The sequence below is a fragment of the Cnephaeus nilssonii genome, assembly GCF_951640355.1.
Source record: "Cnephaeus nilssonii genome assembly, chromosome: 6".
NCBI classification, from domain to species: domain Eukaryota; kingdom Metazoa; phylum Chordata; class Mammalia; order Chiroptera; family Vespertilionidae; genus Cnephaeus; species Cnephaeus nilssonii.
Genome location: NC_137077.1, coordinates 24,184,381 through 24,201,993, shown reverse-complemented (window position 1 = coordinate 24,201,993; position 17,613 = coordinate 24,184,381). Strand labels below are relative to the sequence as shown.

Genomic DNA, 17,613 nt, shown 5'->3' with positions numbered 1-17,613 from the left:
GACATACAGGCCTCTGGTAGGTACACCCTAGAGTAGGCCCTGTCCTTCTGGGAGTTGGGGGAGGGGGGAGGGAGAGGGCGAAGCAGGGAGATCCCTGCCTGCCACTGTGATGTCACAGAGTAAACCTCATGTGTCAGCCAGCCCCGCCCTGACTGGTGAAAGAGCTGCAGGACATCCTTTCCATCCTCTCCAGACCACCTCACACCACCTTAGCCCTCTGCAGGCAAGAGGGAGCCTGATTCATCTTCACACTAGATACTCATTCCACTCAACCAGATAAAACAGAGAAGATAAACTGAAACATCTTTGACTCAGAACTTCAAAAGTGAATGAACAAGTCCTCTCAACTGACTCAAAATGTTTGTCTCACCCAGAAGGTAGGTACCTTTATTTTTGAAATCTCATGACTACCTCATGTGTTATCCCTTCTCTCATGTGTATCCCGGAATATTGGATTTGTAATATAGGTTATACAAATTCGTCAATTTCTTTCACAAGCTTACGGTAAAGAGCTTGAGAACACACTATAGGATTACACAAAATGGAATAAAAATATATTACTCAAGCCCAGTTTTTATTGATAAACCCAGAGATGTCCATACCTTGGCCTCTTGCTCTTTCATCCTCTTCCATTAAAATGTCCATTTCTTCTTCCTTTGCCTCTTCATCTTACTTTTCCTCTCTGTTCCCAGAGCTTCTTACAGCCCCTAGCTTTTCTTTTTTCCGCTCCATCTGTATGATTCCTGTTGCCAAATTCTGGCTCCTGCTAAAAGACCCAGTGGTGGTGGGAATGAAAAAGATGCATATGACCCTGTTGAACTGAAAGAGTAGATACTAAGTTCTCTTCCAAAGAATGAGGAGGCACCCCCATGGTCCTGCTGGAAGCCAGCTCCGGCCTGGAATCTGCTGAAACTTAAGGAGAGCATAACCTTAAGCTCTTTTGGTCTCAGAGAATCTGTGAGAATCTGCAGGGGTCCTCCCAGACGCTGGAAGACGCTCACAGCCAGCAAAGATGTCTTGGCTTGTTTAGGGTAAAACCTATATCTGGAAGGAACTTGCCTCCCATCTGAAAAAGTTGGGGACTACCAACCTTCAGCTCAAAGGTTTCTAAGAAAGTTTTCATTATCATATATCTTGCCATTCTCAAGAGAGAAAAATGGAGCTGTTAGCTAGAGAAATAACACACACACACAGGCACAGAGCAATGTGGTATGCTGCCCGCTGGCTGGAAGTCAGGGGTCTCAGAAGAAAGGGTAAGACAGGGCCTAAGAAAGGGACACTGGGGGACTGCAGAGCAGAGCTAGTGATTCATTCTGAGGAGCCATCAGTGTGGGCTCACTGCTCCCTACCTCAGAAGCAGCCCCAAAGTGAATAGAAGGTCAATTGAAGAATCCTCAAAAGTGGATAAGAATAGGATAGAAAGGGCCAGCCAGAGTTAATTTTATTTACCACTGGCTTATGAGGAGAGACTCAGGGAATGTGGGAGAGTCTGGTTATCAGTCTTTACCTGAAGTATACAGCACACTTAATCCATTGCCTCATTCTGGGTGAGTTTCCACTATCTGGCCTGCAAAGTGAACCCTTTGATAAGGTGGCCCGTGCCTTCCCCTTACCCACCCCCCACCCCACCCCCAGGGGCAGCCTGCGGATGAGTCAGGCTCTTACTAGCGCACGTGGCCTTGAGCAGTCAGCTGCTCCGAACCTGATTCCTCCCGGTTGTGAGGATTCACGCAGATGCTCGTGTCTGGTACACGGTATGGGTTCCCTTTCTCAGCTCGTTCTCCCAATTTAACTCTGAGGAAATCGTCCCTTGGTGAGAAAGGACTAGAACTCAGGTCGGCTTAGGGATTCGTGGCCCCAACATTTCACAGAAGTGAGGCAAAGACAGAGCCTGGTTTTAGTACAGGAGCTAGGGACCCAGGGACGACAGGCGCAGGGCAACGCCCGGCACTGGGATCCACAGGCCTGGGTGGGAGGAATTCCTCGGACGACCCCGTCCCAGCCCTCCCTGCCGCCCGCCCCTCCGAAAGGCCTCGCTCGCAGCCCCCGCCCAATTCGGCGTCCACGTGGCGGCGATCCGGCCACGCCTCGTCGCGTCCTTGGCCCCAAGACCACCCGCCCTCCTGCCCGCTCTCCACGGTTCCTTCGCTGGGAGGGGCCCCGCGACGCGGTTCTCCCCTGACGCGGGAGGGAGGGAGGGAGAAAGGACCCCGCTCCCCGCCCCGCCCTCCGGGAAGTCCACGCCCCGGCCGCTAGGGCGGGACCAGCCAAACAATGCAAAACACTCTCCGGGCGCGTCGCCGTGGTAACGCGCGCCCGTTGCTAGGCGACCCGGCGCCGTAGTAAACCGCGTGCGCGGTGTTACTCATCCAGGGAGGGGGGCGATGGGGAGCTGGCGGGGACTCGGGCGGGCTCCCGCACCCAGACTGCTGGGGGAGGGGGGGAAGGGGGGAGGGAGGGCAGGAGTAGAAGGGATGAGGGCGGCTCACCAGGAACGGAAATGGGGCGGCCGCGCCCTGAGCGCCCCTCCTAAGGTTACTGGCGTTGGGCCCGCAGCCCTGCCCCCGCCCCGCGTCCCCAAGAGCCCAGGGCCCAGCAGGCCCGCGCGCGGGCTCCGTGACCCGCGCGTGAGCGATTGCCCCCACAGGATGTGCAAATGTGGCTGACCCTCTGATTCACTCCAGATGCTTGGGACGTTGAATAAGGCGGCTTCCTCTCCTGGAAATGACTGCTGGAGCTAAAGCCCTCAAACAATTACATTAAAAAGCGGAAAGGGAAAGGCGACGCAGAGGAGAGGCCCCCAAACGCTTTTCTGGGGTCCTTCCCACTGAACATATAAGTAGAAGTGTTCCCAGAATTTGGGACCCATGTGAGGAAGAAAGGAGTCGTTTTTATTCTGTGAGCATTTGAGGCCATGTGGACATTAACCATGGTTACGGTTGAGACTGACCCGAAGCTGGGAAATCCCAGAGCTAAGTGTCCAAGAGGGACGTGAATGTTTTGGACACTCAGCATGGGCATTTTGCTGGCATTACTCTTCCCTTCCAGTGTCAAAATGTCTTGTGTGAAGACCTCATCAGTGAACACTTAAATATGAGGCACTGAAGTAGAGATAGATATAATTATAGCAGCAATATCTCAGATGCTTCAAGATACATCATCCATACGGGCTCCGATCCCCAGGGAATCACCGAGCTTGGGAAAGGACAAAACATTTCCAAACTGTCACTGGCTTTTGAGCAATGTGTTTGTACCCTGGACTCTGTGGACTAAAGATAATACTTGTTCATGAGATCATTGCTGTTATCTGGGCTTTGGTCATCCAAAAGCAGGAATGTTTCCACAGGTGGGAGGAAATGGATTGGCCGAGGATCTGTTTGGTGACACTAGGGGTGCATGTGTGGAGAAAGGCAGCGGGTGTGTCTGTGGATCTGTGGACTCGCACTGCTGTTACGTATGTGAATCAGGATTCCTGTCTCCTTCAGCAACCGGAGGCTGTTGGGACACTTTTCTTTATTCACATCTTATCTTCACCTAATAGACTCCCTAACTGTATTCATGGGCCTCCTTTCCCTTACACACTTCACTCATTCATGGATGTTCGACAGGGCTAGGCTCCGAGGATCAGCAATGAATAAAACTTGGCTGCTACCATATCTAACTACTAAAGTCATGTGAGCATAACAGACAAGTAAACCATGTGATGAGTTACATGACAGCAGCACACAGAACATGCAGGAACAGGTGCATGTAGGTCAGAGCCGGTGAGAGCCCACACATTTACACCCCACTCCAGCCTTTTACCTACCGAGGAACAAAGAGGAGGGCGTTAATGGGCATGGGCCAGAAATCTGACTCCTGGGAGAAGGACAGAGAACTACTGCCCAGAAGGGCAAGTGAACCTTTGTTGGGAGAATATGCCAGTATGGATAGTGGAAAAAAAAAAAAAAACACAGCTGGAAACCTGAGCCCCAGGCTTTGACCTTTGGGAAGTGGTGCGCTATACAGTCTCCTCTGGCTCAGCGTGCTTACCCATTGTTCTAATCACCTCTTATCTACAGTGGACTCACAAATTGAATTCCTGTTTACACAGTATGCGTGGGTGTCCAGAGACCATTGTTTCTCTTACAGATGCCTATGAAATACGGTTTTGTACAGTGTGAGGAACAGTGACTGAGAACCTTACAAATATAGGTTGGTCCCAGCCCTTGGCTTTGTGATGTCATCAGCACTGAGTTGCATATCTATCCCTGTGGGGCTCATCCTGAGATGGTAACAGTCCAACCTACAGAAGTTAAATACTGTTTTGAGATGTGGAATCTTTGTGTCTGTGCTGAATCATGAGCTTCTGAGCTGAACCTAATTATATTTATGTTGCATTGACTAGCAATTACTTCTTCTGTTCTAAGAGAGGAAAGAGGAGAAAAAAAAATATTAACTCGCCTAAATTACAATGAAAGGAAGTGAGTGGGATGCTAAGCTCTGATTTTTGTGGCCAGGCACAAAACTCATGTTTTGCCAGAGAGAGGAAATTAGACATTGTGGCCCAGGATCCTTGGGATGGGGGGGTGTGGGATCTCAAGATGGAGCACAACTAGTAGCCAGCCAGCCAAGCACTCACACAAAATGCTTAGCCTCCTAAGGGGGTGGATTCGGGCTTTGGAAAGGCCTAAAATAATATAATTTTGGAGGCACTCTTTAAGAAAAGCAATACAACATGACAAGTACAAATTAGGTAGCAGGGTCTTGGGAGGGGCCTGCATAAGAGGGGGAACGATGAAGCTGAAGTTTCATTCGTTATATTCTAAACCCACCTCTAGGCCTCCTCATGAAAGACTCGGCCACTCCCATCCGCTTTTCCCTGGAGAAGGCAAATGTCAGTCTATTAAGACACAGGGGGTGCGGTTTATGAGCAGAGGCAATAAAAACCAAAGACATAAGGCTGTGCCAAACGGTGACTCAAGCGGGATATGAGAGTGTCTGCAAGTATTTGAAGGGTGTCAGCAGAGAGAGGGGAAAAGAATTGTTCACTGTTCTGGGGTGGACAGGGAATGAGGGTGCAGCTAAGTAAATAAGAATGTGCACAGAATTCATCGGGAAACACCGATAACTATTTTCTGATACTGTGGTGTAGCATTTCCCATGGGAAGTACTTAAGGATCGACTGAATCACCGAAAACTGACATTGGCCACAAAAAATGTGCTAAAGGAAACAATCCTGGTTCGTTCGGAGCCCTGAATTCCATAAGGCTGACACATGTGCTCTATAGATTAGTGTGGGGAGCAGGCCAACCGAGGAAACGAGAACAATCCCGAAGGGAGGAGCCGCCACCTCACCCACAGTTGCTGACTGGTGGGGAGCACATGACTAAAGAGGAAGAATCTGAGGAGATGGTGCCACCCAGCGTTGTGATGACTACTGTAGCCAGGAAACCAGCAGCCAATTCCATCATGAACTGTAACCACAGAATTGCTGCTCCCTGGTCCCAGCGGATAGGGAATTCTGTCACAACGAATAAAAGGGTCATTGGGTGATACAAAAATTGTGCCTGGGCAACAGTCAAATAGGCTGTTCACATCAGTGTGAGAAGAATAAAGAATATATTGGGTGACAGAAGTGAGATCCAGAGAGGCTCCTTTGGCTAAAAGGTAGACTAAAAGACTAATTCAAACACTCTGAGGAGAGCCTGCCTTTGATTCCCTAAGCTGACTGCACAAACACAGAATGGGAAAAACCTTCACTTGGTTGATGGTGAATCTGGAAGAGGTGGGAGAAGGATAGGGCAGGGAATAGAGGGTTTCATTAAATATAAGCCCAAGCTCTAGCCGGTTTGGCTCAGTGGATAGAGCGTCGGCCTGTGGACTGAAGGGTCCCAGGTTCGATTCCGGTCAAGGGCATGAACCTTGGTAGCAGACACATCCCCAGTAGGGGGTGTGCAGGAGGCAGCTGATCAATGTTTCTCTCTCATCGATGTTTCTAACTCTCTATCCCTCTCCCTTCCTCTCTGTAAAAAAATAAATAAAATATATTTTAAAAATATATATATAAGCCCAAAATGAGTCAAACAGGTGTTATTTTAAAATATATTTTTATTGGTTTCAGACAGGAAGGGAGAGGGAGAGATAGAAACATCAATGGTGAGAATCATTGATCGGCTACCTCCTGCACGCCCCTACTGGGGATGGAGCCTGCAACCTGGGTATGTGCCCTGACCAGGAATTGAACCACGACCTCCTGTTTCATAGGTCGACACTCAATCATTGAGCCACACCAGCCAAGCCAGGTGTTATTTTAGTTCCCTGGTTATATATTTTTTCAGTCTGTTCAGCTTTTTACTGATTGTTAGGTCAGAGTGGTAGTATACAAGTTGCTTACATGTGGAGCCAGAAACAAGAAGTCCATCCTGGGTATATACTAAGAGTGTCCTAAAATTACAGATTCCGGACCTCACCCCAGAACTACTATGGAATCTCAGGATGGGGGTCCAGAAATCTACATCTTTTCCAAAGTTTCGGATAGTTCTGATGCTTAGAATAGAGAAGTACTGCTCTCAATAAGAGGAATTTATAATCAAGACAAAGTGTTATGAGAGGGGTACAGTGTGACAAGGACAGAGAGGAGGGAACAGCTCCCACTCATTTTTAAAGAATGAGTGACTTTCACACTAATCTTGATGAGAGTCAGATCACCAAGTAAGAAGGTAATACAGAATGTCTCCCACCCTTGTCATCCTAATTAGTATGATTTTTGAGGACAGAAAGAACAACATGAACTTCTAGGTGACCAGAAACAAGAATATATGCAATCAACACCTTATTCATTTGTCATATTTCTTTTTTAAGCTTTAGAAACCATCCTATATAATAAAAGCCCAGCAACAGAATGGCAGAACGACCAGTTGACCAGTCTCTATGATGCGCACTGACCACCAGGGGGAAGATGCCCAATGCAGGAGTTGTCCCCTGGTGGTCAGTGCGCTCCCACAGTGGGAGCACCCCTCGGCTAATCGGGATGAGCAGCGTTCCCACAGCAGGCCAATCCCCACAGGCCACGCCCCCCCACACCAGTGCACGAATCCTGTGCACTGGGCCTCTAGTTTAAAATAAAAATAAAAATTGTCACTCCTTTGCCTGGAGAACAGGGAGAAATGGTAGATAGCTGTAGCATTGCTGACCCTGGAATTTGTCTCCTATCCTACTCCATCTGCATCCTTACCACATCCCCAACCCAACACTCTCTGACTGCCTCAGCATTCCATGCAAAGGGTTGATGTTAATAATCCTTAGTAATGATGCTAACTGAAGGGTGGAGACCATCCAAGATACCAGGAAGCTATTTCATATCCATGAGTTCTATGAAGCTCTGACATTGCAGATAATAGAGCTTATTAAAGAGATGGAAAGCCCTACATAAGGGAATGAAAACCTTTGCATTAATGGTGATCCTGTAATATTTGTGTGTCTGCCATAAAATGAAGCCCAATCCATTCACACCAGTTACCTAGGGAATGGCAGTGGAATGGAAACTAAATCATCACTTTGTAAAGAAATGTCCCTCTGTGGGTGCAGGTCTTTGCTTTTCTGTGATTAATCCCAGATCCCCATTGGCAAACGCTCCCATGTAATCTCCCAGAACAGCTGGGCCATGATTGCATTGTCAATTATTAAATGCCCAAGTTTCCTGCAAGGCAGCATTTAATCATGAGGCGCTCCAAAGAGAGAGAGAGAGAGATGGAAGAGGAGGGATGGTAGGGGGTGGGAGGAGAAGGTGGGAAGGCTAGTTTTCAATTTTTCAACGTTAAACCAAAGAGATTTGGAACCCAGACGGCATCCTGCAGTCCTTCCACACAAGCTGCAAGAGTCTCACCATGGCCAAGGTAACCAGCTTCGCCCTCTTACTGCTCAGAACATACATTGCAGAGTTATTTTGCACCTGATTCTTCTAAGAGGTGTGACTGTCTCATCAATTTGTTGTCTATGTTAAGCCTATGTTAATTATGAGTTTTTCTGTTAACCAATGTTGATGGAAGAATTAATACCTATACACTTCCTAATGATCTGAACCCAAGTGCCGGGAAGTCACTCATTGTCCCTTTTCTGTGGAGTAGAATCACCTTGGCATGGGGCTTGTCAGCACATGAAAGACATAACTTTCCTTATGGCTGCTGCTTCTTCATGATCACCTTAAGGAAACCCCTGAAAAATTAGGTTTGTTCTTCCATTCAAGAGGTTTGTGGATCCCGGAGGGGGGAAAAGGCATATTGTGGGGGAGAAATAAAATATGTGATAGGTGTCAAAGATCATTCTTGAATGAGGGTCCTTATGTCTATCCTTGGTGGACACTCCTTCTGAAAGAAGCCTCTTTGGGCTTCATTCCAAGCTCTCTTCATCTTTTGTTTCTCAAATCACCTTTCCTTAAATTCATTGTCACTTTGGTGCTGCAAAGTGGTTGTACATGGTGTGGGGTTCGTTATTCTTATTTCTGAATAATCTGCAGAACTTAAAAATATGTGTAAATTGAAATGGATTAAGGGTAGAAATGAAATCTGATGTGATATGATGATGATAAACAAATTTCCAAGCCACCAAAGACTGAAAATAAAGTTGTTGAAAATGTAGAATTGCCTAAATCCTTAGACAAAATGATTAATGAAGATGTTTTATCTGGAAGTCTATTTCCTATTCAGGCAATGGACAGGAAGATAATTAGAAAGGGTAACTTGTGTAACAGAATAATAACTAAAACCAATAGGATTTTCATGATTAAAAACAAGATTAAAACATTCTTTTGGGGGGCGGCGGCGGGGGTGATGAGCCAACATATAATACCCATATCTAGCAATATAAGATGTTTCTCCCTTCCAGGTGCTGTGGTTTTTCAGTCCTTACCGAGGTCACCCAGAGTCTTGCACAGTCTGACAATTCTTGGTGGATTTCATTTGTTTTGAGTGCTTAAAAAAGAAAAACCGAATTAGCAGATTGCCTTCCAGAAACAGTTTATCATGTTTTGTATATTGGTTTTTATATACATATGAGTAGTGTGTATTTCTTATTGCCATAAAATAATCCACACTTTGTCTGTAGCCTGCACTGTTTTAGTCCCTGGAAAGTCTAAAGAACAAACTGTTATATTTCTGAGATAAAGTACTCTGTTAAATGTAGAAAATGTTAAGCTGGAGATGATGAGAGAGGCAGATTAATGGGCCTATCCCATTTAGCTATGGTTTTATTTACGTCTCTTAAGCTAAGCAGATTTGGGTCTGATTAATGCTGCTATGAGAGATCCCCTGAAAAGCTCAAGATGGTTTACTTTAAGAAGCATCTGTCAGCAGCTAAGTATGGGCTTCCTTTCCATTCAGAACGTATTAGCACAATAGTATAAACATTCCATTACACAAAGTGCAAGACCTGTCAAATTTATTTTTGTTACATCTGGCTCCAAGCCACCACTCCCCAAAGTTGAAACGTCTAGCATTGGTCATTCTTCAATTAGCCCTTCTCTTACACTAAAAATAACGAGGTCAGGGGCTCCCCCCAGAGCCACACGGGCCACAGACCTTTCTGCGGCCGCACCCTGTGTCCGGGCTGTGAGTCGGGCAGTGCCCCTCCACCAGCCAAAGTCACCCTTTCCGTGGCTCCATGGCCTGGGCACTTGGTGCGCAGCCTCCATGGACACCAAGCAGCCATCTTCCATTTGATTCCTGCATCTCAGTGGCCGTGGATGGAAAGCTGGACCCAGATAACCAGGTCTCTCAGAACCCACAGCTCCCTCTGCTCTCCACCCCAGTGGGCCCACTGTTTCCTTTTATCCTCAAGGCCCCACCCCTGTGATCCAGTTAATCATTGGCTGATAGGACACATCCTTCCTTGCTTCTCTCAGAGGAACCTATGATGCAGGGAAGAGGACAGCGAAAACTCAATTACCATAACAGACACCTCAGCGAGTCAGTGCTACTACCTTTCAGTGCAGACGACTCCAAAAATGATGACCAGCGAGAGCATTGAGAGTGCTCCCAGTTCTTTTTCTCAACCTGATCTATAGCCCTCAGTGGCTTCATCCCATTCTGACTGAGGTTATTCTCTGATGCCTCTTTGGACCATCCTCAGTAAGCATTTTAGTATAATACGGTCCAGCTTAAATAAACATCATCGCTAGGGTGCCTACCCTGGGCCACCTGAAGCCCACCTTCCACACAGCTCCTTGGAGGAAACTCAAAGCGGCTGGTGGCGCCGGCAGGTTGGAGGGAAGGGGCCTGTGCTTAGGGAGCCTCGGGGAAGGGTGTCCGGATCTTCCAGGAGGCTCTGAAAGCAGGCTCTCCCCTTGTCTGTCTGTTACAGATGGAGCTCCCGAAGATCTTCTCTAGCCAATGGACATTCCTATTTGCCATCCTCAACCTGCTATCACTCAGCTTCTCCACAGCATCCCTGCTCAGCAACTCCTGGTTTGTGGGCACACAGAAGGTGCCCAAGCCCCTGTGCGGAGAAGGTCTGGCAACCAAGTGCTTTGACCTGCCAGTGCCCTTGGATGGGGGCAGCAGCAGCACATCATCCCAGGAGGTGGTGCAATGCAGCTGGGAGACTGGGGATGACCGCTTCTCCTGCCATACCTTCCGGAGTGGCATGTGGCTATCCTGTGAGGAAACTGTGGAAGAACCAGGTAGACTTCTCATCCCCAGCTGCCTGACCGCCCCCTCCCCATGAGATCTTATAGCCCTCCCCACACCCCATCGGCCTCACCCCCAAGCTCAGCATTTCCCACCACTGTACTGTGTGTTATCTCCTTAGGGGACCCCCTTTTAATAAGGATGAAAGTCCATCTGGCTTTTCCCTTCCTGCCTGTCTAGTAGACTCACTGGGTTAAAATAGCATTACCCTTCAAGGGTTCCATTTAGACTTTCAACAGTATAAGGATTTCCATTCTAGCAAACTAAAGTCGCTGTTTAGAAACAAAAAAGGAGAGATGATATTACAGGAACAGCCCTGCTCTGCCCAGTTGTGACCTTATCGGGATAACTTCATTTCTATAGGCCTCGATTTTCTCATCAATGAGATGGATCAGAGTAGATCACCCTTAAAGCCCCTTCCTTCCCCTACCTCCTGAAAAAAGGGTTTTCTCATTCTAAGTATTTATATATATAAAAGGCTAATATGCCAAGTGTCCCTCCAACTATCCGACCAGTCACCATGATGCTCACTGACCACCAGGGAGCAGACTCTCAATACAGGAGCTGCTGTGACATGCACTGGCCATTTACAAAGAAATGGCACTGCAGACCTGGTGCTGACAAAGCAACACTTGGCTTCCCCCAAGTGGGACACAGGCCCCGCCACCACCCTGGAGCGACAGCCTATCAAATCGCAGCCAACACTGCCAAGACCCCATGGCACAAAATGCCGCCCACAGCCCAGCCCAGAAACAGTGGCTGTGGGCGCTGGGTAATGATGTCATGTAGCAATGGCCGGCTTCCTCTCCCTAGTGACTAGCCTCCTTGGAGTTTCTTCAGCCCAGGAACCCGACTTGCTTTATAGCCAGGTAGAAACATTTTACACTTTAACCAAATGTCTGTGAAACATTTTCCCATGCCTCATTTCATTTGATCCTCACAGAAGGCCTGGAGTAGGTAGATAGGAGACTCAGTAGAATCCTATTTTCTTTTCATTAGCTGGAAAACGGAGATTTAGAAAGTTTAGAAACTTGACCCGACTGAAAAGAAGTAAGAAATGGTGGAACTTGAAAATGACTTCAGGTTTTCTCACTGCACAGAATATAGTCAAACACTGCTACAGTTAAATATTTCACCCTTTGTTCTCCCGCATGATCTACAATAATAATCTGCTTCATGTTGATATTTACTGCTGTGTTGCTGACAATTACCTGAAAGAGAAGTTGGGGTGCTTCACTGGGTGGAAAAAGTTTAGCTAAATCAGAAAGCAGGTCTAATTAAGCAAGTTTATTTATATATATAAAGCTCTCTCTGGCACCAATTGCATGCGTGTCTTTCCATCTGTCACTGTTGATCGCGAATTTGGTTGACACTTCTATTATAAAGGGCAAATATCGATATTAAAATATTTCTTCTAATTTCCTTTCAATGTGCACAAATTCATGCACCAGGCCTCTAGTTACTTGTAATGTTAAAAGCAGGGTAATTGAAGCTCAGAGAGAGTAATTAGGCCCTATGAGGATGTCAGGGCTCCGATGTCAGCATGCACCCTCACCCCTGGTCCTCAGGTTAGGAGCAATTAGGTTGAGGTCACCCTCCCTGCTTCCTACTCAAAGCATTCAAATGTCACCTGGTAGTGAAGCTTTTCTAAAGCCCCAAATCACAGACAATTTGCGATCTGCTCCTTCTCCTGGCTTGGGCTAAGGGGAAAAGGAGCCAGAAGAGGAATATAAATGTGTATTGTGCCATTTAATACCACTCCAACTCCAGTCCCTAAACAATTTAGAGCCATTCAGACTAGTGGGACTGCCTCTGCAAATGGCCTGGGTTAACACTGGGGTCATTAACTCTTCCTGGGGTCATTAACAGGAGCGGGAACATTTCCCTCTCAGGGAAACATTGTCATCTTCATTATCAGGAATTGAGAAATTAATTTCGAATGACTCTTGTCTATGCCATTCATTCTTCCATGCATTCTTCACTGCTTTCAAAGAGACGTTTACTGCCTGCCTACTGTCTGCTGGGCAGGCACTGCGTCAGAATAAATGGAGTGGTGCTGGGTATGGGACTGGGGACAGATTTCCTCGCAACTGTCCAAGGAAGCACCTCCAAGAAACTGACCCTTGTCTGTTTCAGGGGAGAAATACCGAAGTTTCATTGAACTCACACCACCAACCAAGAGAGGTGAGAAAGGACTACTGGAATATGCCACGTTGCAAGGCCTACATCACCCCACTCTCCGATTTGGAGGGAAGCGGTTAATGGAGAAGGCTTTCCTCCCCCACCCTCCCTTGGGGCTTGTGGCAAGTATGTGGGTTTGATAACAAATTTAGTTGCCATTGAGTTTGGGGGCTTCTCTGGATCCAAATCGTACTGTGATCTCCCACTTTTCTCTTCTGAGCTCCAAAGGGCTGACACAGATTCCTTCTAGAGCTGCCTTTCATTCACATGCAGGAATGCAAGGAAAGGAACAGCAGGGACAAATCAAGTTCACAAATAGAAAACCACAGCTCTGACCTACTCCTGTTGCCAAGTAACCATGTTGAAAAGCTTAGGTTTTTCCTTTTTTTCTCCAATAATTTTTGTGTGTCTGTGTAAAATAGAAGGAAAAGGGGAGACATGGAGGGAGGGAAGAAACAAAACTGACTGTCCAAAATTAAGAAAAAAGAGAAACAACCAATGGTAAACAGCAAAGCCTATTACTGCAAGATTTCAATGACTGCTCAAATCTCTCTTAACAGTATTTACAGCCAATCAATTTTTCTTGATTATATGTTGGGTACCAAGTAGAGTGAGAGCTGTGGGGTGCTAGCAAAGAACCCCAAATTAAGGAATGTTCCCAGCTGGTTTCAGCTTTGTCTCACCCTCCCCTTCTCTGATGCTGCAAGGCTTTTCTCTTTCAATAGGCATCACCTAATTTCCCATCTGATTGTTCACCGTCCAGTTATTTAACTGGCAGGGTGAGGGTGCCTCTTCCTCTGCTTTCCGACAGAGAACCTATGGCTATCACTGGGAGCCCAGTTTGCCTGCATCGGACTTGAACTCGGTTTCCTCCTCCTATTAACGGACTTGCTGTTCACCGGGAACCCTGGCTGCGGGCTCAAGCTGAGCACCTCTGCCGTCATCTCCTCTGTCATGTCAGGTGAGCACCCCCAAGGCTGGAGAGGATGGGTGTCCTCTGCGCCCTCTGAAGCACTAGCTGGCTGGCTGGTCTCTGCCCTGAGGGGAGGAAAGAGGAACCTTTGGCGGGGTGTGTGTGGGAGGGAAGAGGTATGAGATACATTGCAAGCCTTTTCCATCTTAAATTGAGATAACATGTGAAATGTCATCTTAGACCATGATGTACTTTGTGAAATGGTTTATCCCTAGGTTCTTTTTCTTTGCAAATGCCTCGATGTGTAAATTAGCTTGGTTTACTTTTCCATTGTGACACAGAGCTTTTCAAGACTGTTGGCTGAAGTAAGAGATGCACATATCAGATCAAGAATAAAGCTCACACTGAGGGTATGGGTGGGGAGAAGTCAAGGGGAACGTAGCCCTGAGTGCAGCATTGACTCAGACGTTCTCCATAGCTCTACAGTCTGGGCAGCCTGTTGCAGAAAGTCCCCTTGCATTCAGAAAGTCCCTCTGACAGATTCGTCTTCCCGGACCTGTGACTGCACCTGATACACAGGAGAAGGTTGATCTGAAGTCTAGTTCCCTGTAGATGGCAATGTCAGCCTTTCTCTAAAGGTGCTGCCTTCCTGCTCCCTCTGTAGGCCTTCTGGGGATGGTGGCCCACATGATGTATTCACAAGTCTTCCAGGCAACTGCCAACTTGGGTCCAGAAGACTGGAGGCCACATGCTTGGAATTATGGGTGGGCCTTCTAATAAGTGCTTACCATTATCTCCTTAACCTTTGGCCCCGCCCCCAGCCAACCTTTATTAGATGTGCTCCCCTCAAGTAGACCCTTGCTTCGTGTTCTTCTACCTTCTCTTCACCCCTCATCCCAGAAGCCTGTCAGTCAAACAGAGGGTTGGACCATCAGGCCACACCCATTCTTCCCCCATCTTCTGAACAGGTACAGAGAGGGTTCTAGTTTGTTTTGTGAGGTTGTTGTCTTGCCCACTTTTTCTGCTGGTACAACTGTTACAATTGCTTCTTTACCTGATAAGTATGTTGCCCTTGGGAAAAAAGACTGATTTTGTACGGCTTATGGGAATGATGCTCTATATTTTATATATTTTATGATTTGAGGTATTAGAGGACAGAGAAATGGTCAATTGGCCTTGAAATTTGGATTGAATTCTACTCCCTGTGAATGGCTTATTCTCCTGTAATGAAGACTAACTTCTTCCTACCTCCATTCTTATTCCACCAAACTGTGTTAGAAATAAAACTTCCCCTACAGTCATTCTCTAATCCTTAGAAAACTAAGGAATCGGTGATTTTTAGAGATCTCTTTAAAAAAAGAGAAGCAGCAACCATGACAAAACAAATATAGTCAAGATAAACATCTCCTTTGCTTAAGAGTTCCTCACTTTCTCCCTTGAAGCACATGCTGGATTCAGGCACAGGGGCAACCTGAACTGACAGTAACTATCTGGATAGTGCTATGGACTTTAACAGTACTGAAAAGATGCAGCGCCAGCTCAAGTTTCTATGCTAAAGAAGGCAATATGGAAAGCTCCACATGTTGGTTACAAGATCCTACCCTTTTCTCGCTGCATAATACATGCTATTTGATTCAGGCTGGGTCTTTGGTCTACTTCTCCAGCCACCCTGTCAGTTTAGCTCATTTCCCAGACTCACTGTTTCTCAACTTTGCCTGTCTCCAAGCCATTGCTGGCATTACTATAGAGCTCAGACTGCAAAACTCCCACCAGAAGCTTCCCCAGCCTGAGTCTACTTCGTCTGCCAGAGGCTGCAGACAGGAACACACAGTACCAGCATGTGGCCTGGCTTTAACCATCCCTTGGCCTCATGAAATCTCTCACTAACCTCACACAACTTCCTGTTTCCTGGGCCACCCAGAATCACAGGGAGATTTAGGATTTGACTTTCCAAGTTTTTAGGGCCGTGTCTGATAAAGTTCCCTGATGACTTTTCTTCTTTGATGAATCCATCCAGCTTCTCTTCATCTCTAGCATCCCTTCCATCCATTATAAACTCCCTAGAGTCGAGAACCAAATTGTTTTCATAATAGGCAAATTCCACTAGTGCAACCTGTAATACCTCCAAATGTGTAGTGCTTCCTGAGACTCAACTTTGTGGGCCCTTAAAACTGCTAAGCTCAGAACAAAGGAAGAGGGAGATGATCACTCCAGCATACCAGTGAAGGAAAATCTTTGGCAGGGTGTGTGAGGGAGGGGAGGGGTTAGGGAGAAGGGGGCAGGGAACTATTACAGTGGGTGGTGCCCACTGTATTCAGCCAAGCCACAAGTCTATGGAGTCTTGGAGATTACACAAGGGTAACTGCAGCTTGAGAAACAGTAGGCAACAACGTTAAGTGTGTGTGTTTATATACAAAAAATAGGCACACCAAATATAAACAAGCACTAACAAGTAATCAATTCCATGAAAACGAATCTGCTCAACTCCTCGTCTGCCTTGAATACTACATGCATCATTCTCTTTTACTACGAAACATCCAGAGTGGAACCTACTACGACAGACCAAATTAAGTCCTTTTACCCACAGTTCTTTCCCTGAAACACAGTGGAAGACAGCACAGTCAGGTCCCTAAGTCCCTAAGAGGCATCAGCCTAGTTTACTAGTAAGGAAGGGATCAGGGCATTTTTCTTTCAAACCTGTCAGAAAGATTCCGTCTAATTTTTTTTTTGTATGTTTTTCCTAGTACAGCCTGAATTTCCTTCACCTGCTGCATGGCATCAGCTGTCACCACCTTCAACACATACACCTAGCTGGTGCTGGAGTTCAAGTGCAAGCACAGGAAGAGCTTCGAAGGAAACTTGAGTTGCCTGCCACACCACCACCAGTGTTTCCTCCAACCGCTGCCCAGGTGCAGTCCACCCGGGGGGCCCTCTGACCAGCTACCACCAGTACCACAATCAGCCCAGCCGCTCTGTCTCTGAAGGAGTTGACTTCTATGCAGAGCTACGCAACCAGGGATTCCAACAAGACACCAGCCAGCTGCTAAAAGAACTGGCTGGGTCTCCTGTAGAAGAACAGTGTTAGGAGTTAAGTGGGTTTGGAGAGCAGGCTGAGCCCCACCTTACATGCTTGTTATCAACACGTGCTTAAGCCAAAGTCTGTTTCTTGAGCATGGTTTTTAGAGGTTAAGGACAAGGGTATGTCCAAGTACAAGTACAAAGTGTGTGGGGGGGGTGCTGGGTGCCACTGCTCCCTTTCCATTCACAGCTCTATCTTTCACTGTCTATACCTCACACGTTCAGATTCATTTTCTCTCCTTTACTCATTGCTTGTTATGTGCTGGGTTCTGGGCTAAGCAATGGAGATAAAAAAAAAGAGGAGTAAAATGCAGTTCTTGCCCTTTAGGGGCTTATCAATCTGGTCATCTGTCTGGGGTTTGAAGGAATGGAGGTGGGCAAATCAGCAGTTGATGATTGTGGCTCCATTTTGCATGGTGCACTTGAATGTCCTGGAAGTCACAGAAGGGAAGACAAAGGCAATTGTAGGGGCTTTGACACATAGATGTCCCTCACACTGCCTCTTTCATGCTCTGCATCCACACTGTGGACACCCAATGAAAGTTTAATTAAACATGATCCTAGAAGCCAGAGGGAGATGAATGTGGATGAGAAGGCTCCAACCACATGCAGGGACAGGCCCACTTCCAGAAATGGCCCACTGAGGCAGGATTACGCCTCCTCAGTGGAGAACCACACAGGAGACTTCCCCAGTGAACAGGCTGTGGGCTGTGCTGCTCTCTCGATCCCCACCTTCTCACCCATCCACAGGGGAAAACATTCTTGACAGCTAAGAAT

General features: G+C 47.0%; 1 protein-coding gene across 1 annotated transcript; it reads left to right on the top strand.

Annotated features, from left to right (window-relative positions):
• Positions 1-329: 329 nt before the first annotated feature.
• Positions 330-16,843, top strand: GSG1 (germ cell associated 1; the record flags this gene model as incomplete). Its single annotated transcript, XM_079773714.1, is given in 9 exon segments — positions 330-377; positions 10,339-10,657; positions 12,801-12,971; positions 13,657-13,806; positions 14,423-14,534; positions 16,503-16,509; positions 16,513-16,566; positions 16,570-16,677; positions 16,679-16,843. Coding segments are annotated over 9 exon segments (1,134 nt in total).
• Between the last annotated feature and the right edge of the window lie 770 nt (positions 16,844-17,613).